The following is a 21,128-nucleotide window of genomic DNA, read 5'->3' as shown; positions in this document are numbered from 1 at the left end:
AATGTCACGATATATAATATTAAAATTCTACACGACATGCCAATAAAAGATATTTTAAAATATGATTACTTCATAATGTTATATCATTTAACGGCACGATTCTAAGGATTTATAGGTGATTTTATATGGATTTGGGCTAAAAAAATGATAGACGCTACACGCCTTTTTTTATATTAAAGAAAAGCTAAACAATGTAATATTTAGAGTCATTTTTCAAAACATGATATTTGTTACTTTCAAAAAAAAAAAAAACATGATATTTGAACGTTATGCGTAAAATTGTGATAATATGACCGATACCTGATAAAATAGGGGAGCATGACTCCTACAATAATGGGGACTAAATTTAAGTGATTGTGGAACTAACCATCTGTAAATGAAACACCAACAAATGAGAGTGTCGTGGAATATATTGTTCGTGGTAAAAGTGCAAAACCAATTAAGAAATTGTAAAAATAAAAAATATACCCAGACCCATTAGTAAAACACTAAATTTTTTTTTGCCGGAATTAAAACATTAAATTTAATTTATAAGAAATTGTTTTCTATTTTGATTATCTGAAGTTAAAATAGGAAAATGCTTTGTGCACATAATTGTGTACAAAAACATGTACATAATAACATGTGGTGGATTCTAATTGGATGGCCCCCCTGCATTTACACCAACCACCCCAATTAAAACCCACCACATCACCTGCCACGTCATTATGTACAAATTTTCTGTACACAATTATGTGCACCTAGCACTACTCGTTAAAATAACAGTCCCCCCTCGTTGTGGTCGGCGTCTCCCCCTAACATTCGTTCACCCAAGACATCAAATCATCACCCGTCTTATAAGAACCCTAAAAAACCAAACCCCTCACCCATAATATCCCCCATTCCCCCAAATTAGGTTTTAATCATTCCACCATGGACGCTCAACGTGCTTTACTTGATGAACTCATGGGCGCAGGTACTTTTTCTTATCACTATACTCTCTTATGTCCTCCTTAATTCATCATTTAATTCTTCTATCAAATTTAATTATTTCGCGAACATATCATAATTGGAGCTGCTAATTACACGAATTAGCTGTTTTGAAGTCATAGATGTAGAATTTATAACTCTTTTTACTGTTGTGGTAACTTCAGCTCGCAATTTAACTGAAGAAGAGAGGAAGGGTTATAAGGAAGTAACTTGGGACGATAAGGAAGTGTGTAGTTTTTATATGGTTCGGTTTTGCCCTCATGATCTGTTTGTCAACACGAGGAGCGATTTAGGTGCGTTCTCTTTTCTCAGACTGTTTTTTCGGGTTCTTTTAATTTTAGTCGTCGGGAAATTATAAGATATTGCTAATCACATTATGTTGTTAGTAGTAGTGGCATAGATATTAGTTTTGTAGCTGTTACTGTGAAGTTCTTTTGTTATGGTGACTTTGTTTATGTTTATGTCAGGACCGTGCCCGAAGATTCATGACCAGAAATTGAAAGACAGGTAAACATATTTGCTATGTAGGTTTCTTATGAGTTTTTTTTTGAGGGATTTTTTGCCAAGGGTTAATGGTTTACGGCTTGTTAGATAATGTTTTCGTGATGATTTAAGATGCATGTTTCTTATGTTGACCTTGGTACATCTATAAGACTGCCTTTACTAAATTTTAGAGGTTTCATATAGCAATTATAATGTGTGTTGAATCTGTTACCTTGTTGCGTCCATAATTATTGATGTCTGCCTTTTGTAATGTTTGATAATGTTTCAACTGCTTATAATATCAATATGTGTTTAATTTATTGACCTTAAGTAGGTGATTAAGTTCACAGCAAAAAATAGTCCTGGCTAGTAACTGATATCTGTCCTTATAAATCACTGATATACAAATGTGGTGTAGGGTGGAACTTTTAATATGAGTGACATGCGTGGTATGCTAATAAGAATTTGGGCTTCTTGCAGTAGCAGGTTTTTTCATTGAGGTAACCAATCTATAGCCTTTTTAATCAAATACATTCAGCGGAAATACAAATTACTAATCGGAAAATAAGGTGTTTAATAAGTACCCGCCTTATAATTTAAAGGTGGTATCATGAAAAACTTGTTGCATCTCTGCTGTACCTATAAAAGACCTCAAACTCACTTCCATATCAAATTAGGCCAGTCGATATATTTGTCAATGCCAATAATGCCAGTGTTTAACTGTTCATATTTTAAATAAGATGTATGAGCTCTGTAGAGACTGTTATCAAACAAAATCCATATTGGGTTATCGTGTTCATTGGTGTGTGATTGCCACATCAGATCTCTTTTTCTGCTTTATGTGGTGGTTCTTCTTCGTAGGCTGTTCACCATGCTACTTTGCTATTGTGCCTTATAATTCCCATATGTGCCTATGTGTTCTGAGACTTTATCCTAACCATCACTACAATAATGTTGTACTGGCAGCTGGATATACGTATAGGACTCCTATTTCTGAACATTGTAAATATGTATGAACTCTTAAGTAATAGTAGTCTGTTGATCTTTTTCATCATTTTCCTCATAATATTTCCATATGCAGTGTGAGCTTGTTTGACTTTTAATTAGGAAAAATTGCTATTATCAGGACTCTAGAGCTCAAATATGAACTGCCTGTTCATGTAAATAGTAGCAGGTTTTAGTGCTAATTGCGTACTTTTTCTTTTCGTTTTATTCTCAGTGTATATTACTTTATTGATTTATTTTAATTTAGAACATATTAGATTTTTTTAGGTATGTGATACTTTCCAGAGTTCATGTTATTACTTGGTAGTTTGTTATATCCTCGAGCATATTTGTATGCGATGACATACGGCTGTCCTAGCCCTATCCGTTTAATGTATTCAGAAGAATTGTAATAAATTTAACCTATTTGAAAGTCTTGTAACATGCTATCTTGAAATTTGTACTCTCCCTTCTTTTAATTCCTCAAGAAATGCTTTTAGTTTTCTTAGGGATTTGTTGTATTAATATTCATTATTTAGTTTTGAGGCTTCCCCAAGACATGATTCGTATGTGCCAAAGTTCGAAGCGGACCTGGCTCATTTTTGTGAGAAGTTGGTGAGTTCACATTTTTTAATGTTTTAACTTTTAGAAGTCACTGGTTTCTGTTTTTTCCCCCCTGCTTATAGTCCTTCCATGATTTGATTATGTTATAAGGTAATGGACTTGGACAGAAGAGTGAGGCGCGGGAGAGAACGTCTTGATCAAGAAGTTGAACTTCCTCCTCCACCTGCGGTTCCAGTTGAAAAATCCGAGCAGTTATCTGTTCTGGAGGAGAAAATGAAGAATCTTTTAGAACAAGTAGAGGCCCTTGGTGAAGCAGGCAAAGTGGATGAAGCTGAAGCATTAATGAGAAAGGTGAGAACTGGATTTAATCTGTTTAGAGTAATTATAGTATTAGTCATGTTTCTGCTGGCACTAGATCATTGAAGCTTTATCTATGGTTGCACATTATTCTTCACAGGTGGATGTGCTTAATGCAGAGAAGACAGCCTTGACTCAGCAACCCCAGAATGACAAAGTTTTAATGCTTGCACAAGAGAAAAAGATGGCTCTATGCGAAACTTGTGGTTCTTTCCTTATAGCGAATGATGCGATTGAGAGAACTCAGTCTCACGTCACTGGCAAGCAGCATATTGGTTATGGCATGGTCCGTGATTTCCTGACCGAGTTTAAGGTAGTATATGGATACAGCTGCACCTTCACTATTCTCTTTCGATATGAATTTGTTTTTGTTGCTAGTGCTTAGATATGTGAGAATAATATCTTTCATTTTGAGCAACCAGGAAGCTAAGGAGAAAGCAAGAGAAGAGGAAAGGTTAGCGAGGGAGAAAGAAGTGGAGGAAAGAAGGAAACAGAGGGAAAATGAAATTGAGAGTAGACGTAGAAGAAGCAATTCAAGTGATCGAGATAGAAACCGTTATCGTGATAAAGACAGAGAGCGGGGTAGGTCTCGAGACCAAGATCGTCAAAGGTCTCACGAGAGGAATGGAAGGGGAAGCCGTGAAGGGGGAAGAGGATCAGATTGGAAGTACAACAGTTCTAGAAATGGAAGAGAGGGAAGTAGAGATAGGTACCGAGAACGTAACAGGAGCAGATCACATTCCCCTATTAGGCGTGGTCACAGAAGGTCACCCTGAAGTCCTGTCCCCTCATATTACTGAATTCTGTACCTAAATGTCTGAACTTTGTAGTCAGAAGAGGTAGACATGTTTAATTGTTTATGCTTGTTATGTTTTGGAGTTCAAATTATATTTTCATGGGTAAAATTCTTTTTTCTTCCCACAGCTTTGTAGAGACTAAACTCCTATCACCAAAATATAAATAGAGGAAGGTAATGAGGTAGGTATAACTTTACTGTGGCAAATTTGACATGATCTATTTTAGGATAGACTTTTACACACTCTTATTTACTATAGGAATAGGGGGTGCCCGCTGACTGATAAAGAGAAGGGTGGACAGGTCGATTTGAGGACCAAAATCCTGCTCCCAACTTTGATCTTTTGGGGGTTTTCATTGGACATTTATTCAAATAGTTAAGAAGAGGAAGGTCCGTCTATGTGCATGTGTAGTCGAGCTGCTGAAATCTTCTCAACAGTAAGGTAACCCACAAATCTCAAAATTTGATCTGTTGGTCTGTTCGACATCACCGGATAAGCTCGATTTTTATGTAATCACTGAGTTCATCTGAACCTGAGTTTCACCTAAAGAAAAACACAAAAGAAATTGTATGGCCATTGGCCAACCCATTTGAGTTTTTCTGTGGAAGCTGTCGCTAAAATATATAAACCAACATATACGACATGTTAGCTAAAAAATATAAACCTATGTATAAGACAAACATGAATGGTGGCTTACAAGCTCAGGAGGGCGCAATGAACCCTAGTAATCCACATTTAAATTGGATATTACTTGATGAAAAATTGGTTAAATGGCTGCATCATATTTGAACAGGCTTGCAACTCTTGTCATCACACTCAAAAGCTTGCAGGCAACTCACTAAACTAAGAAAAACTAGCATCCAAGTATTGCCATAACACTTTGATAGAATGAATGGAAATGTGACATGACATGTCTATTTAACATCTCCATGCTTCAGTAACCTTACCCGACCCGACCCAACCCATTAAATTAGAACACTTGCCCATTGCACTATTAACATTTAATATTAACTCTCCTTATTTGTTCCCCCAAAACCCATTCCTCATAGATGAAACGATCAATGAGTTGGGTCTTTAAGTCTGAAAGTCTGATTTTTATTGGTTTTTAAGTCAGGTATAGTTATTTTCCGGTGAAGTTTGTGGACCCTTATTTGGCATATGAGTTGATGCTGAGTTTGTGGACCGTTATGTGGCATATGAGTTGGAGCCGAGTTGGCTCCTGGGTGTCGAGATTTAACGCTGTTCAAAGTTAATGGAACTTAATGCAGTGCAAGTGTTTTGATTTTCAATGACTCAGAATGAAGTTTTTATCTGTTCTCTAGTGTAAGTGCATGTTTTTTGAGTTGAGGAACTTCTGTTCAAGGTTAATGAAAATTTAATGACAGGGTTGTCTGTTTTTTTTTTTTTTTTTTAGCGACTGAGATGCATATTTTCAGGAGTTTAGTACTTTAGTACGTAAGTGCATGCAATTTGAGCTTGGTTATTCAATTGCAAGTTAATCACGAGTGTAGTATGCAAGTGAATGATTGCACACAATTTGAGTTTGGTTATTCAATTTTAAATCAAGAATCGAGTTTAATTATGAATTAGCCATAACCCTTGGAAACTAAATGTATTTGCATTGGTGTATATATAAAAATAAAAACAACAGAACACAAATCCCATTTGTATATTTGAACGAATATCGAGCCCATCACTGTAAAATACAATAATTTATTTAAAGTTGTAAAATACAATATATTTATTTGAAGTAATAATTTAGTAGTAGTTGAATGCATATACATTATAGTTGTTTGACTTTAGTTACCTATGCTATTTACAATATATAGAATTAAATACTTTATACGAAATAGTATGTTATAAATGAGCGCAACCATGAATCAACTCAACCCAGTCCGCTGGTCTCACAAGTCATAAGCATAGCCTGATAAGGAATAGTCCATTAGATCACTCGTAAATCTTATATATCATTTATCCTTAAATTTAGCAGCCGTAATTTGATAATGAACAGTCCATTAGATTACTCGCAAGTCTTATTCATCATTTACCCTTAAATTTAGCAGTTATAATTGACTAACTGTAATTTTAGTTTCTGAGTTTGATTGTACATTTACATTAGATTAGTCCTAAGTCTATTTATCATTTACTCCAATTTCGATATTGTAATTGACTACGTATGACTTTATAATTTCGATCTTCTATCTTTGATTTAGGATTGTTATTGTGCCGATATTATATATTTATATCAATATCTTTAATGTGTAATGTTTATAGGGTACCAGTCCAAGCAATCATATGCCGTTAGATGAAATACAGTGGCCAGGATTATTACATTTTTTTTTTAACATGTCCAGCGCTCTTAAGATTCGTCCAGTGCTTCTTAAAAAGAAGCGCGGGACGGGATCATTTTCCCCATATAGTGGTTAAAAAGCGCTGGACATATTAAAAATTTGTTATAATCCCGACCGTTTGATAATCATCCAACGACCCAAAGTCTATAAATTACTTAGACACCTCTTTGACAATCATGTCAGGGACCGTACCCATATTTATAATGATCCATAGTTGATTCTTGATTGATTTGAAACATTTATATTAAATCTTTGATCTTTGACTTAGGATTTTTATCATGTTGATATTATATATTTATATTAATAATATATGCAACGTGTAATGGTTATAATGATCTTCTTAGTTGATATTTGATTGATTGTTTGACATTATAAAAATTAAAAGTATCATACGACACAACTTGATCAACCCCACCCGATCCAACCAAACTCATCATGTACTCGGAGGTCTGAGTTGAATATTGTTTTTAGGTTAATTGGTTGAAATTTTATGAACCAAATTAATATTAGGTCACTTAAAGAGTAAATTTTAGGGTGGTGGCCGGAGTATGTAGGTTGTTAGAAAAAAGTGGCTAGACTTCCAATATAACAAATATATGGCTGGACTTCACCTCCGCCTTTTAGAAGCGTGGCGCTCGTCAAAAAGACACTAACAGTAACAAAGCCGGGGTAAAAGTTGGTTTTAACAAAAAACAATGGTCCTATTGTTTGTGTGTATATATGTAAAGCGAACACACCACCTGAATAAAATCCTAGTAAAATTAATCTTTCTTCCTTTCTTCCTTGCATTCTGATCTGAAATAGCTTCGAGACATGGAATATTGTCATTATGGCAGGGGGTGGCTTGGACATATGCAAATGTTGGGAGGCGTTTCAACAGTTGCTGTGATTTTTTCCAATGGGTGGATGCTCTCCTTTACAATCGAGCTAAAGTTGTCCTACCTGGACTGTTGAGGAGGTTAAGCACTATGGAGGCTGAACATGAGAAGCAAATGGTTGAATTTCAAAAGAGGGAAAGTAGGAAACAGATGTTTTGAATGGTGTTCGGCTATGCATTTTTCTTTGTTTTTTTATGTATTTTGTGACACAGTGGAGCAATGTATGTGCATAGGGTTGGTAAATTGTTGGCGTAATGAAGTTTGGTAGATGAGAGAAATGAGCGCTTGAACAATCCTAACAATGTCTTAAAACAGGGAACATTTGATAAGTGTCTTATTTTTAAGACACTACTAATTTTCTCTAAATCATTTTTATTAATAGAATTTTAGTTTACTTCCATTTCAATAAATCTCTATTCCTATATTTTACCTTATTTGTAATAATTATTTACATATATTATTAATTTAATAATAAGACACAATGATATTCAATATCTTTAGGACATTCATTTTTTATTGTGACATTTAACAGGACATTGTTTTCTAATCAAACTAGTACTTGCAAGCCAAATGAAATGGCTAAGTCGGTAATGGTATTATTTGGTATTTGCTGAAAATAGCACTGCTCTAAACAATACTCTCCTTGAGTTTCCATCAGCTTTGTGTTCATTGAAGTCAACTTTTTAGTCTCTTTATTTAAAAGCACTTCCCCCCTACCAAACAAGTGTTTGGCTTCTAGCGGGCGGATCTTAAGATAACTAAGCCAACTAATCATCTTGCTAACGAGGGTTAGTCAAGCTAACCATCATAATCTCCATCATAAAACCTTTGTAAGTTGGCTATTGCAGTAGGGTCTTCTCACTAATCTAAACTCAAAAGCCACTACAATGAACACAAACATTGTTCCATCATACAAGACTATAGGCTATATACTTGTTGTGTCAACTCTCATAGTTTTGCTATCCATACAAAAAGCGCAAAAAGCTACAAGCGATGATCGTGATGATGAGCTTAAAGAGTCTCATTTATCGTCGGTGTTGGGGGAGAAGATAGAGCAAGAGAATGTTCCAGAAGTATTGGGTGAGAAAGATGAGGCCTTTAAGTGGACAAATGCTATGTTGTCTTGGCAAAGAACTTCTTTCCACTTTCAACCTCAAATGAACTGGATGAATGGTTAGCTTCCAAGTTTTGCTAATGTTCATGTTTAGTGTTTTCATTATTGTTTAAATTATTGTTGTTAATGATCGAAATTTGATGTTTCATGGCTTGATATGCGGTGATTTCTGGAGCAGATCCTAACGGTATGTCATTTCCTTTTTTGATATTCTTTTTAGTATTTTTTTAATTTTCTTGATTGCTTGGATGGATGTTTATTAGGCTTGGCTATTTCAGATTTTAAAATCCTTAACAAACAGAAGCTCATATGTGTTATTTTGTTTTGAATTTATCGATGATTGACCTCTGAGTGATCCGTAGATAGCTCTAAACGAATTTAACTTTACTTCCTCTGTTCCAATTGATACGCGCTACTTGCTTGGATGGTAAATTATAGTTTGGAAAAGAAAGTAATTTTGAATGATGTGGAAGCGCAGGTCCATTGCTCCATATGGGATGGTACCACATTTTCTACCAGTACAACCCAGATATTGCTGTCTGGGGATGGGGAAACTTGACATGGGGTCATGCTGTATCCAAGGATCTTATTAATTGGTTTCATCTTCCCATTGCATTGTTCCCTGATCAATGGTATGATGTTGGTGGCGTTTGGAGTGGCTCGGCTACAACTCTACCCAACGGTGAAATCATTATGCTCTACACCAGCAGGCTCCTTAATCTTACTCAGCTACAGAGTGTAGCCTATCCTGCAAATATTTCTGATCCACTCCTCCTCGACTGGGTCAAGTACTCGGGTAACCCTGTTATGTTTACCCCTAAGGATATTGGTCATGAGGATTTTAGGGATCCCAGCACGGCCTGGCTTGGCCAGGATGGAAAGTGGCGGATTGCAGTAGGGTCAATGGTCAATAACACTGGTTTGTCATTTGTATATAAGACTAGTGACTTTAACAATTTTGAGCTATTAGATGGGTTATTACATGAGGTTCAGGGTACGGGTATTTGGGAGTGTATTGACTTTTACCCGGTATCGTTGACTACTAATGATGGATTAGATACATCAGCTAATGGGGTTGGTGTTAAGCACCTGATAAAAGTAAGTTTGCAGAAAACTATGAAGGATTATTATGCAATTGGGACGTATGATCCAATAAAGGATAAATGGACACCTGATGACCCTAAAGAAGATTTGGGTAATGGACTGCTGATAGATAGTGGAAAATATTATGCATCAAAGACATTTTATGACCAGAGCAAAAAGAGAAGGATTCTTTGGGGTTGGGTTGGCGAAAGTGATAGTCAATCAACTGACCTCTTGAAAGGATGGGCTTCTCTTCAGGTATGAAATACCAGTATATTTCTGTTTTAAAACTGTCACAACTGTACTGTTTTGGTTTGAAGTTAACGCTAAAGGTTCCAAATTATTTATCAAAAACCATGTACTTGATGTTTTGAGATCTCTGACTTTTTTGTATACACTATTCAGGGCATTCCAAGAACAGTTGTGTTTGATAAGAAAACTGGAACTAGTATAATTCAGTGGCCAGTTGAGGAAGTGGAGAGTCTGAGATCAGAAAGTTATGATTTTGACAAGCTTAAACTCGAACAAGGATCAGTTTTGCCACTCAACATAGGCTCAGCATCACAGGTTTATCTCTATGTGCATTTACACAGTGCTGAAGTCAGCCTGGTCTATTTAATTTTGTATATGTGTATTGATTTATTCATCTGAGAATGCTACTTAACAGTTGGACATAGTCGCCACATTTGATGTGGATGAAGAGGCACTGCTAAGTATGGAAGAAGCTGAAGGGGATTATAACTGCACCTCTGGTGGTGGTGCTGTCAGTCGAGGTGTTTTGGGACCATTTGGCTTTTTAGTTCTGGCTGATGAATCATTGACGGAGTTAACAGCTGTATATTTTTACATTGGCAAAGGAATTGATGGGAGAGCTAAAACACATTTCTGTGCTGATCAATCAAGGTTTGCCTCTTATCCTTACTGAAGCGACTTAAATAATTCCTGCGTTAAATTTTATTTCTCAGTAATGCTAAACCAAGTACCCCTAAATATTTGTTCATTCAATTACCTTTAGCTTAATGTTAATTAATCAAGAAATATGAGTTTGCCACAGTTTTAATCCTGAAGCTATCCATGTTCAACTTGGCTGCTTGTGGGCTTACTAATGTAATTAAAGCTTAAATTAATTTGTGGATTCTTTAATTTTTCTTATTATAGGTCATCAAGTGCATCAGATATTGAGAAGCTTATCTATGGAAGTGATGTTCCTGTTCTTCACGGGGAAAAACTATCTATGAGGTTACTGGTATGTGAAGATCTTCCATTTCTCTTTTATCTCTGTGGTTGATAAAATCAAATCCTTATAAATAATAAACAAAAAAGTTGCTAAAAGAGCATAAAGTTAATAAGTGAATGGATTATCAGGTTGATCATTCAATAGTCGAGAGCTTTGTGCAAGGAGGAAGAAGAGTGATAACGTCGAGGGTGTATCCAACAAAAGCTATAAATGGAGCAGCAAAAGTATACGTGTTTAACAATGCCACAGGAACAAGTGTGACAGCCTCAGTGAAAGTCTGGCAAATGAATTCTGCAAATTTTAAAGCTTATCCATTGACTGGGGATCAGCTGTAAAGTAGCTCTACCTCAATCGTCATTTTTTTGCTTTGCTTGTTCAAACACAAAGGACTACAAACGACAGAAAGAAGCCCAGCAAATCCATTGTTGTTGAATATTTGCATTGGATATTTGTTCAGAATTTATAAAATTCGCCATGTGGCATTCATAATTAGAATTTTTTTTCTTGCAAGGATCTTTTTTGCGTAATGGTCAAAATAATGATAATAGTTGGATCTTTTGAAGAACAATGCCGAAAACTCTACATAGGAACTCAACCAAAAAGTAGAAATCGTCTCATTATAATCTTTAATGTTAGATTTTCGATTACCAAAAAAATCTTATACTTTTTTTTTTTTTTTTTGCCGGAAAAAATCTTATACTTAAGTTTGTCAAAATAATGTTAAAATTTAACCCTAGGAGATCATGGATACATAAAACTAATTGTTTCTGAATAGATTACTTTTTTCCCATGGACATGTCAAAATATCAAAGACTAGAGAGATAAGTGAATGATAACTTAAATTGTATACAGAGTTTTCTGTCCCTGTATTGTTAATTATGCCATTTTATAGCTGACTAATAACTCCAGCTCTGTTTTAGTGTATCTGTACAAGGATCTGAAACTAGATCAAATGCCTCTGAGAACTGAACTATTTATTTTGGTGTGCTTATATGAATGTTGACCAGTTAAGGAATGACTAATCTAGTTTTATCTTTCTTGATATGTCCTAATCAGATATTAGGTAGGGTCTCTTTTCTTATTAATTTTCACTTAAGAAATGCCTGTTTGATTGCTTATGAGTGGATCTTTTAGATTAAGCCGCATGATCTTTTAACTTAAGCCGCATGACTTCTGTATTTGGATTGCAAGTAAACCTAATCAGTTCTTTATCCATACATAAGTATTCTGTTCTATTACTTAACTTAGCTTTTGCATCATTAGAGTGGTTCCGAAATTTTAGACCACTACAATGGATGCAACCATCCCTTCCAACAGTCCCCTGCAGGACCAAGCTAAACGCGAAAATTCTCCAGCAGGTCTCCGACGTCCCATTAAAGGCCTCTTCTATATACTAATAGTGTCAAGTTTGATACTTCTGGTTTCCATCATACAAGGACCAAAGTCCGTCAGTGATGGTGATGCTGATGATCATGTTTTAATAAAGTTATATTCGTCTTTGAAAGCAATGTTGCCAGAGCACTTGGAACAAAGGGTGGAAGATGTTGAAGTATTGGATGAGAAAGCTAAAGCATATCCGTGGAGCAATGAGATGTTGTCGTGGCAAAGAACTTCTTACCATTTTCAACCTCAGAAGAATTGGATGAATGGTTAGTTTAAATCTTTATGAATATAGTTGACACTTTTACCTGACATAAATCTTTTTATGTATATTTATGTTTTATTATCTAATGATCCGACCTTGATGTTTATGGTGATTCCTGATTTTCCTGTGCTTTCTTCATGGCGAAACTGGTGACTTTGTGGATCAGATCCTAATGGTACGTCATTTTCATACTTAAATATTCTCTTTTCGATACTGCAGTGGCGAAAGTAATGGATTATTAAAGAAAGACCATAGATTATCTACAAAGACTCAGTATACATCAATTAAGCCAACACATTAGATATCACTAATTGTTTGTGGTTGAATATTAAAGAAAGACCTCAAGTCTATACAAAAATATTATAATACCCTAAACTTATCTGTCTGATTTACTTTGTAGCTCGTATTATACACCAGCAATGACATGTTTGGTATTGCTGCCAGATGACATCATCAGCTGTGACTCAATAATAGTTTTGAAATTATTTTGCGAGGTTGAATATGCAGAAATACATCTCTAGTATTGTAGTATATTATAACTTAATTTTTATTTCTAAATTTGTTGTTAGATTACATCTGTAGTTAAATCCTAGGAGCCTGTGCTCCTGTCTCATTGTTTGTTGAAAATTTATATACGATTTCTTAACAATAATTGCAGGACCATTGTTCCATTTGGGATGGTACCATTTTTTCTACCAATATGGCCCAAATTCTGCAGTTTGGGGAAACATTACATGGGGCCATGCAGTATCCAAAGATCTCATTAATTGGTTTCATCTCCCCATTGCAATGGTTCCCGATCATTGGTTTGATAGTGAAGGTGTTTGGACCGGCTCTGCTACAATCCTGCCAGACGGTCAAATTATAATGTTATACACAGGTGGTGCTGCTGATGGAGCTCAGCTGCAAAATCTAGCCTATCCTTTAAATCTTTCTGATCCACTCCTCCTGGAATGGGTTAAGTATCCTGGTAACCCTGTCATTGTCCCCCCTCCCGGCATGAAAGATTTTAGGGACCCCAGCACAGCCTGGCTTGGCCCAGACAAAAAGTGGCGGATCACAATTGGGTCATTGGTTAATAATAACACTGGTATAGCACTGGTGTATAAGACTACTGACTTCAAGACCTTCGAGCTGTTGGATGGTTTATTACATGAGATTCCGGGTACAGGAATGTGGGAATGCATTGACTTCTACCCGGTATCACTGACTACTAAGGATGGTTTGGACATATCAGCTTATGGACCAGGCGTTAAGCACGTGTTGAAAGTGAGTATGGCTGTTGGTATGGAGGATTATTATGCAATTGGTACCTATGATCCAATAAACGACAAATGGACACCTGACGACCCAAAAGCAGATGTTGGTATAGGCCACAGGGTGGATGACGGAAAATTCTATGCATCCAAAACATTTTATGATCAGAAAAAGAAAAGAAGGATTACTTGGGCTTGGATTCCTGAAAGTGATAGTGAATCTAGTGACCTTTTGAAGGGATGGGCATCTCTACAGGTAATTAATAGGAGTATCATTTAATTGTTCTTACTTATTGATTGCGCTTTCTGTCTTTTGATTGTCCACTTTATGTGCTTTGTGCAGGCCATTCCAAGAACTGTCGTGTTTGATACAAAAACTAGAACAAATTTACTTCAGTGGCCAGTTGAGGAAGTAGAGAGCTTGAGATCAGAAAGTTATGACTTCGGAAATCTCAAACTTGAGCCAGGTTCTGTTTTGCCACTCAACATAGGCTCTGCAACACAGGTTTATCACCATGTTCCTTTTTTTAACACCAATATTTGATGTAAAGTATATTTTGGCTTAATGTTATACATTAAACTTGTTTTCCAATGTTTATTGAACAGTTGGACATAGTCGCTACATTTGAGATTGATAATGAAGCATTGCAAAGTACAGTTGAAGCTAGTGTAGATTACAAATGCAGCACCAGTGGTGGTGCAGGCAGTCGAGGCGTTTTCGGACCATTTGGCATTTTAGTACTTGCTGATGAATTATTCTCTGAGTTAACTCCAATTTACTTTTATATAAGTAAAGAACCTAATGGGAATGCTAAAACACATTTCTGTGCTGATCAGTCAAGGTTTGCCTCTTTTAATTCCTAATGCAATTTCTATTTTCATTGATTATGTTTAAATTCTTAGTATTGCATACTAACCAAATACGTAAATAACTTATAAGAAAAGCGAACTTAAACAGTAGTCGACGAGTTCCTTAAAGTCGTTGTTAGATCTTTTACAGGAGATCAATAAGCAAGTGCCACCAATATAATCCTGAAGTTTCCCATGTCCATAATCTTGTTTATATTTTTAATGCAGATCATCAAAAGCTTCTGATGTTGCAAAGCCAATTTATGGAAGTGATGTTCCTGTGCTCCATGATGAAAATTTTTTAATGAGAATATTGGTATGTGAATCTCGTTTCTCTTATACATTTCATTGTCCTTTAGATTGCTACAGATATTAAATAATTTCCATCTCTGAGTCCTGGAAAATTTCTTGCCTACATTAATGCTCTACTGATGTGACATTCTGTTAAGTGACAAGGATCATTATATTCTTCACTCCCCTCACTCGAAATCCCATCTTTTGGTCGAGAGTGAATTAGGGGTGCCCGTTTTTGGGACATAAATTTGATTTGAAACTTTGACATCATATTAAATAACCAATTTTTCTAAAAACACCTTTCATATTCGTACACATACAATTTATAAAATGTGATTCAGTATCCGATATCCTTAAAATTCCTTAACATGTAAGTCCAGAAATGTATTTCATTCTTCGACATGATGGATAAGCCTAATTGCAAATCTTAGGTTGATCATTCGATAGTCGAGAGCTTTGCTCAAGGCGGAAGAAGGGTGATAACATCTCGAGTCTATCCAACCAAAGCCATTAACCGAGAAGCAAAACTATTTGTGTTCAACAATGCCACAGGAGTGAGTGTGACAGCATCAGTTAAGGCCTGGCAAATGAGTTGCGCAGAAATGAATCCTTTTCCACCCAAAGGGAATGACTTGTAACTTTCTCCACAGATTCTAGCTTGATATTAATACGTTAATTTCGATATTATTAACCATTGTACTTCTGGAAAATAAATGAATCATGAATTTTCAGAGACTAGACATATATGAGAGAATGTTTACAAATACAGTAATATCAGTGGACCACAACTGTGCAAGTTAGTTTCTGCAGACCGTTATAGCAAGGACTGAGGAGTGGGGTCATATTATTCTTTACTGCCAGTAGCCGGTTTTTGCTTTCTTCGTCCGCTATTTTTCGCTAAAATTTAGGAGATTCTTCACATTTTGTATGAGCAGGAGTAAGTAGTTCACATCCATGTTGTTTTGCACCGAGTTGTCATGCAATTGGCGGTGGAAGCAGAATTTATTTGGAAATAGTGATACTAAAAATTATATCCTGACACCTATTGTAAAATAATTTTTTTATTCATATATGAATTTTTGACATAGATATTAATATTCATTGTTTACCACGCATAATTTCGTCCACACATCTCGTATATTCAGTATCATCACATCATTATTAATCTCCGACGCTAAGCAACTGTACTCAATACACATCAAATACTTATCTATCAATATTACGATTCGATTTAAATTATTTCAATTATAATTTCACGTGAACTAAGTTACGAATAATATATTTTTTATCAAGAAAAAGTTACAAATAATAATTTAAACATAAATTAAAAGATTATGTATATTAAACAATACAAGATGAAAATTTAAACAAAAAAACATAGTTATTACCGTAAACCGGGTGTTCCGGTGAAGTGAGTAAAAACGGATCACGCATCCCACAAGTGCAGAGCACCACTATCACTCTTACCACCACTCTTAATTCTTTTTGCTTACCAAACTTGCATCCACACATACCCCATTTTTAACTCTACCATTTGTACCATCTCTACATATTCTTCTCTCCCATATGAAAAAACACACATACACTGTGGATGATGAGTATGATGTGAACATGCACCGTGCCCAAATCAGATTTTACACGGTCATTATATAGTGTAGCTAACATCATAAATCACAGATAATTCAAAAAAGTGTGTCCATGGCGTTGATTCGGACGTCTGTTGCTCTGTTTATACTCCAAATTTGTCTTGCGTTTGGAGTTTCGTCTTCTGAAGATGGAGCTGTCACCTTTGATCTCGATGTCTCGTATATTATTGCTTCTCCGCTCGGCGTCCCTCAACAAGTTCGAACTCTCTCTCCCTCTCTCTCTCTCTCTCTCTCTCTCTCCCTCCCTCCCTCCCTCCCTCTCTCCCTCCCCCTCCCTACCTCTCTCTCTCTCTCCCTCCCTCCCTCCCTCTCTCTCTCCCTCTCCTTCTTCCTCCTCTCTCACACACACGCACACTGCAGTTTACGTCAAATTTGTTCGTCTCGGAGGACAGTTAATAAATATATTTTGGTTCACATGTCGTCTCGAAATATTGTGGTGTTGATGGTTTCATAAGTTTTAGAGGCAATTAGGTGTTTGAATTAAGACGCTTCCAGGCAATATTTCTGATATTGAACTTTTTTCTGTTTTCAAACTTGAGTGTGTGTTCCTGCATGTTTTATCTATAGTTTGGGTTCCGCCATGAAATTTTATGAGATTTTGTGCTCGCTAGTATGTAAGGGTCATTTATGAGTTTACAATAGTCGAGGTTTGGTTTCTATTTGTGAGTAATTTTTCGTTTATCTACTTGCTATGTGAATGGTGTGATTAGGCAATGTTATTAACTACATTAACTGATTGTCGAATATCAACGTTGCTTCGCTTGATAATTGAATTCAGTGTTTTAATTCGAGCTGCATTTGTGATAGTTATTCAGATTTGATTTCTGTTTTGGTTACAGGTTATAGCAGTTAACGGGATGTTTCCAGGTCCCGTTATAAATGTTACCACTAACTATGATGTCACTTTGAATGTTCATAACAGATTGAACGAAAATCTCCTCATGACTTGGTAAGTTGCACACAGTCAGATTCAGATTTACGATTTCGTGTTTTGGAATTTTTGGGAGAGAGTTGTCTGTTTTTGTTTTTAATTTTTTTTGGTTCAATAGGCCTGGTGTCCATATGCGGCACACTTCCTGGCAAGATGGTGTTCTCGGCACTAATTGTCCTATTCAATCGGGATTGAACTGGACTTACAATTTCCAGGTTAAGGATCAGATTGGTAGCTTCTTTTACTTTCCATCTCTTAACTTGCAGAGAGCATCAGGAGGCTTTGGGGCCTTCATTATTATGCACCGCAGTGTTGTCAACCCACCTTTTAGAGATCCTGATGGGGATGTAGTTGTCATGATTGGTGATTGGTATAATAGGGACCATAAGGTTTGTAATTTGTCATTGCTGTGAAAACGATTAGTGATTGCAATTAAAATTTCTGCAAAAACTGAGTTGGTTTGTTTTCTAATTTGTCACGTAACAAATGCTAGGCGCTAAGGGCAGACTTGGATTCAGGAAAGGTGCTTGGAGTGCCAGATGGAGTTCTGATTAATGGGAAGGGGCCTTACCGGTATAACCCCACTCTAGTCCCGAAAGGCATTAGTTATGAGACGATTAATGTTGATCCAGGTAATGTTATAAATTTGTCATCTCTTCAATGTATTGGCACTTTGGAGGATAGATTTCTAAACTGAAAGTCTTGTTGTTCACAGAGATTGATCATGTTAAGCGTAGAAACATTTTTTCGGATTCATAGGTCAAGTTAAATTTGTTGCAACTTCAATACTCTGGTCAGCTTCCTTTTCTTTTACATCGAAAGCCTCAAAAATCTGAACAGCATGTGTGCTGTGATGCTCTGCAGGTAGAACTTATCGAGTGCACGTGCATAATGTTGGCATCTCAACTTGTTTAAATTTCCGTATTCAAAATCATGTGCTGCTCCTTGTAGAGACTGAGGGATTTTATGTAACGAAACGAACTTTTACTAGCTTAGACATCCATGTCGGGCAGTCTTACACCTTCTTGGTTACTATGGACCAGAATGCTAGAAGTGATTACTACATTGTAGCAAGTGCAAGGTTTGTTAATCAATCACTGTGGCAGAGGGTTACAGGCGTTGCTATACTGCACTACTCAAAATCAAAACAGAAGGCAGCTGGTCCTCTTCCTGATCCTCCAAATGTTGCTTTTGACAAATCATTCGTGCTGAACCAAGCATTATCAATCAGGTCTGCTACATGCCATTTAGCGTGCTAATGATTTTTTGAGCATATGTGATGTTGATTATTATCTTAAATACCATAATACAATTTCATGTTTAAATGAATGTCTTGCAACAAGTATTCATCACAAAGGAAATTTTTCTGAACTAAGATTTGCTAAATTGTTCATTCAAATTTTTGCTAAGTAAATCCATCTGTTTGATTCTGCTAATTTGATCCAAGAAAATTGAATGTGAAACTTTGGGTGATATCTATAACAGAGGATTCTAAGCAGTTTCCCATGCCCTGCCTTAATGCTTCAAGAATATTATATTTAAAGCATATTAATGTGTTACCCTTATTCTGGAATTTCCTATCTTAGGCAAGATGTTTCAGCAAATGGAGCTCGTCCTAACCCGCAGGGCTCTTTCCATTATGGTTCTATCAAAGTGACTGATGTGTACATCATAAAGACTATGCCACTGGTGATGATAAATGGAAAATTAAGAGCCACACTAAATGGGATTTCATTCATTAATCCTGATACCCCAATAAGGCTTGCGGATAAGTTCAGAGTCAAAGAGGCTTACAAGCTTGATTTCCCCAGTAGGCCGCAGAACAGATCACTCCAAATGCATACATCCATCGTAAATGCTACATATAAAGGATTTGTAGAGATTATATTGGTGAACAATGACACGGCAGTACAGAGCTTTCACTTGGACGGCTATTCATTTTTCGTTGTTGGGTACGATTACCTATTATGGTCTATCACTTCCATCTGTGACTCTATGCCAGCAATTTCATATTCATAATTGTTTCTGAACATTGTAGGATGGCTTATGGAGAGTGGACTCCGAACAGTAGGAGTTCTTATAATAAATATGATGCTATATTTCGCTCCACTACACAGGTTGGTCTGAGGAAAAAATAATGTTTGTTTTGCTTCTACTCCTAATGATTATATGATGGACTGTTTCAAGTTAATATTACTATATTCTTCCATCAATATGGATAGTTTAATTCGGATCTTACACTATTTCCACATTCAGGTTTTTCCTGGAGCATGGACAGCTATTTTGGTGTATTTAGATAATGCGGGAGCATGGAACCTTAGAGCTGCAAACCTTGACAGATGGTATCTAGGCCAAGAAACGTACATGAGAATAGTCAATCCAGAACCTGATCCCAGAAACAAAACAGAGGTTCCCACGCCTGATAATGTTCTTTACTGTGGTGCTCTCAACTATTTGCAAAAGTATGACACTGTACTCTTCTTTAATAACATCTGCGGTTAAGCATTTTGATCATTATATTTATCTATCTTACACTGCAGGCCACGAAAGCCCTCTTTTACTTCAACTATATCATCAAGCAATGGAGGCTCAAAATTGTTTCTGCTTCTTCTCCCAGTATTCTCTGCTTTCATAGCCGCATTACTGTGATTTACAGACAAGTGTCTCATCAGATGCAATCTGGTGAATGTTATTGTTGTTAATTTCCCATTAGGTCTACGGTGCATTGTAGTTGCAACACAGTGTAGGGTTAGATTACTCGATACAGTTAGTATGCTCAGGTAAAATCTTGTTTACACAAGCAAGTTACTCAGTCTGCTTTATGCTCTGGATCAACCAATAGTTACTGAGTTTAGAGACAAAGAAAACGCAGAACGAATATGACTGAATTTCTTGTTGATTTGGGGGCTCACTTGCTTATTCAGTTTATGTTTGGTCCAATTTCATTTTTCTGCAGACTATAAACTGAATTAATGATCTTTGGAGGATTTCTGCTGCATCTATTAACACGTCGTTAATTACTAATTAAGGTTTTAATTTTACTGAAAATGAGAGTAGATAGCTGTTAAGCCTTAATGACTTTATGTGACTGGTAATAGCAGAACTAAAATTTGAAGTCGACTATAAATTAGATTTTGAGTTATTTTACGAATCGAGGGGACTGCATATATCCGTAAAGTAACGTTAATGGAGAAGGAGGCCTGCCGGCTGGAAATGAGATTTGTAGGGAGAAAGAAGAACACAGAAAGATGGAGGGGCAGAACATACTTAAGTAGTACTCCCCCATGTATATATTTATATAGCAAGATCACATGGACTATTTTGCATCATTTCGACTTCCCCTTCACGCCTAATTATCCTCGTCCCTTTTCTTTTTGTCTTTTCATGTAGTCCATCCTTTTGCATCTTGCTTAACTATGGATTCGCATCTTATTAGCTCTAAATACGACGACTAATGTTTCGTTCATAACATAATAAGTAATTAGGTTCATCTAAGTAGCAGCGATACACCACGAACTATCTTCATTTAGCGAGAAGTTCAGGTTTTAGTGACGACATGTTATGCAGAATGATAATCGAAGTAACTAAAAACGAATTTACACGCGCGCATTTATGCATGGTTGTGGAGTTGTGGGTGGACAAATGCGAGTGGGAAGTCGGCATGAATTATTAAAGCTTGGTCAGAAAGAA

The 21,128-nt window shown here is 36.2% G+C and overlaps 3 protein-coding genes across 7 annotated transcripts; all 3 read left to right on the top strand.

The window, feature by feature from the left end:
* Nucleotides 1-723: 723 nt before the first annotated feature.
* Nucleotides 724-7,673, top strand: LOC108218495 (uncharacterized). Of its 2 annotated transcripts, XM_064091911.1 has the most exons (10): nucleotides 724-955; nucleotides 1,134-1,262; nucleotides 1,437-1,476; nucleotides 2,976-3,051; nucleotides 3,151-3,351; nucleotides 3,458-3,670; nucleotides 3,780-4,196; nucleotides 4,282-4,335; nucleotides 4,413-4,595; nucleotides 7,342-7,673. In XM_064091911.1, the coding sequence occupies exons 1-7, from the start codon at nucleotides 913-915 to the stop codon at nucleotides 4,131-4,133; spliced, it is 1,056 nt and encodes a 351-aa protein (XP_063947981.1). In that variant the 5' UTR covers nucleotides 724-912; the 3' UTR covers nucleotides 4,134-4,196; nucleotides 4,282-4,335; nucleotides 4,413-4,595; nucleotides 7,342-7,673. The 2 variants fall into 2 exon arrangements, with proteins under 2 accessions (XP_063947981.1, XP_063947982.1); XM_064091912.1 differs by having other exon boundaries at nucleotides 769-955; nucleotides 4,282-4,327; nucleotides 4,413-7,673.
* A 323-nt stretch (nucleotides 7,674-7,996) lies between these two features.
* LOC108216856 (beta-fructofuranosidase, soluble isoenzyme I-like) lies at nucleotides 7,997-15,891 on the top strand. Of its 4 annotated transcripts, none has more exons than XM_064091908.1 (7): nucleotides 7,997-8,556; nucleotides 12,629-12,637; nucleotides 13,121-13,974; nucleotides 14,062-14,223; nucleotides 14,325-14,560; nucleotides 14,796-14,883; nucleotides 15,293-15,881. In XM_064091908.1, exons 1-7 carry the CDS (start codon nucleotides 8,271-8,273, stop codon nucleotides 15,497-15,499), a joined length of 1,842 nt encoding a protein of 613 aa, XP_063947978.1. In that variant the 5' UTR covers nucleotides 7,997-8,270; the 3' UTR covers nucleotides 15,500-15,881. The 4 variants fall into 4 exon arrangements, with proteins under 4 accessions (XP_063947978.1, XP_017246947.1, XP_017245200.1 ...); XM_017391458.2 differs by lacking the exons at nucleotides 12,629-12,637; nucleotides 13,121-13,974; nucleotides 14,062-14,223; ... (1 more) ...; nucleotides 14,796-14,883; nucleotides 15,293-15,881 and adding exons at nucleotides 8,676-8,684; nucleotides 8,976-9,838; nucleotides 9,986-10,147; ... (1 more) ...; nucleotides 10,739-10,826; nucleotides 10,946-11,332 and having other exon boundaries at nucleotides 8,092-8,556; XM_017389711.2 differs by lacking the exon at nucleotides 7,997-8,556 and adding an exon at nucleotides 11,744-12,466 and having other exon boundaries at nucleotides 15,293-15,891.
* A 461-nt stretch (nucleotides 15,892-16,352) lies between these two features.
* Nucleotides 16,353-20,366, top strand: LOC108217795 (monocopper oxidase-like protein SKS1). The gene is made up of 9 exons (XM_017390685.2): nucleotides 16,353-16,703; nucleotides 17,347-17,456; nucleotides 17,557-17,827; nucleotides 17,932-18,070; nucleotides 18,303-18,669; nucleotides 19,025-19,390; nucleotides 19,477-19,555; nucleotides 19,695-19,900; nucleotides 19,979-20,366. The coding sequence occupies exons 1-9, from the start codon at nucleotides 16,560-16,562 to the stop codon at nucleotides 20,085-20,087; spliced, it is 1,791 nt and encodes a 596-aa protein (XP_017246174.1). The 5' UTR covers nucleotides 16,353-16,559; the 3' UTR covers nucleotides 20,088-20,366.
* The last annotated feature ends 762 nt before the right edge of the window (nucleotides 20,367-21,128 follow it).

This window comes from Daucus carota, chromosome 4, assembly GCF_001625215.2.
Source record: "Daucus carota subsp. sativus chromosome 4, DH1 v3.0, whole genome shotgun sequence".
NCBI lineage: Eukaryota > Viridiplantae > Streptophyta > Magnoliopsida > Apiales > Apiaceae > Daucus > Daucus carota.
Note: the sequence above shows the minus strand (reverse complement) of the source record. Positions and strands in the feature narration are given on the sequence as shown.

Bases quoted from the DNA above. Each gene is read 5' to 3' on its own strand.
- LOC108216856 (XM_017389711.2), top strand. From the start codon at position 12,109: ATGGATGCAACCATCCCTTCCAACAGTCCCCTGCAGGACCAAGCTAAA. The intron at 14,224-14,324 runs GTTTATCACCAT...TTTATTGAACAG, and splicing joins ACATAGGCTCTGCAACACAG to TTGGACATAGTCGCTACATT. The intron at 14,884-15,292 runs GTATGTGAATCT...TGCAAATCTTAG, and splicing joins ATTTTTTAATGAGAATATTG to GTTGATCATTCGATAGTCGA.
- LOC108217795 (XM_017390685.2), top strand. From the start codon at position 16,560: ATGGCGTTGATTCGGACGTCTGTTGCTCTGTTTATACTCCAAATTTGT. The intron at 16,704-17,346 runs GTTCGAACTCTC...TTTTGGTTACAG, and splicing joins CGCTCGGCGTCCCTCAACAA to GTTATAGCAGTTAACGGGAT. The intron at 19,901-19,978 runs GTATGACACTGT...CTTACACTGCAG, and splicing joins GCTCTCAACTATTTGCAAAA to GCCACGAAAGCCCTCTTTTA.
- LOC108218495 (XM_064091911.1), top strand. From the start codon at position 913: ATGGACGCTCAACGTGCTTTACTTGATGAACTCATGGGCGCAG. The intron at 956-1,133 runs GTACTTTTTCTT...TGGTAACTTCAG, and splicing joins TGATGAACTCATGGGCGCAG to CTCGCAATTTAACTGAAGAA. The intron at 1,477-2,975 runs GTAAACATATTT...TTCATTATTTAG, and splicing joins GACCAGAAATTGAAAGACAG to TTTTGAGGCTTCCCCAAGAC.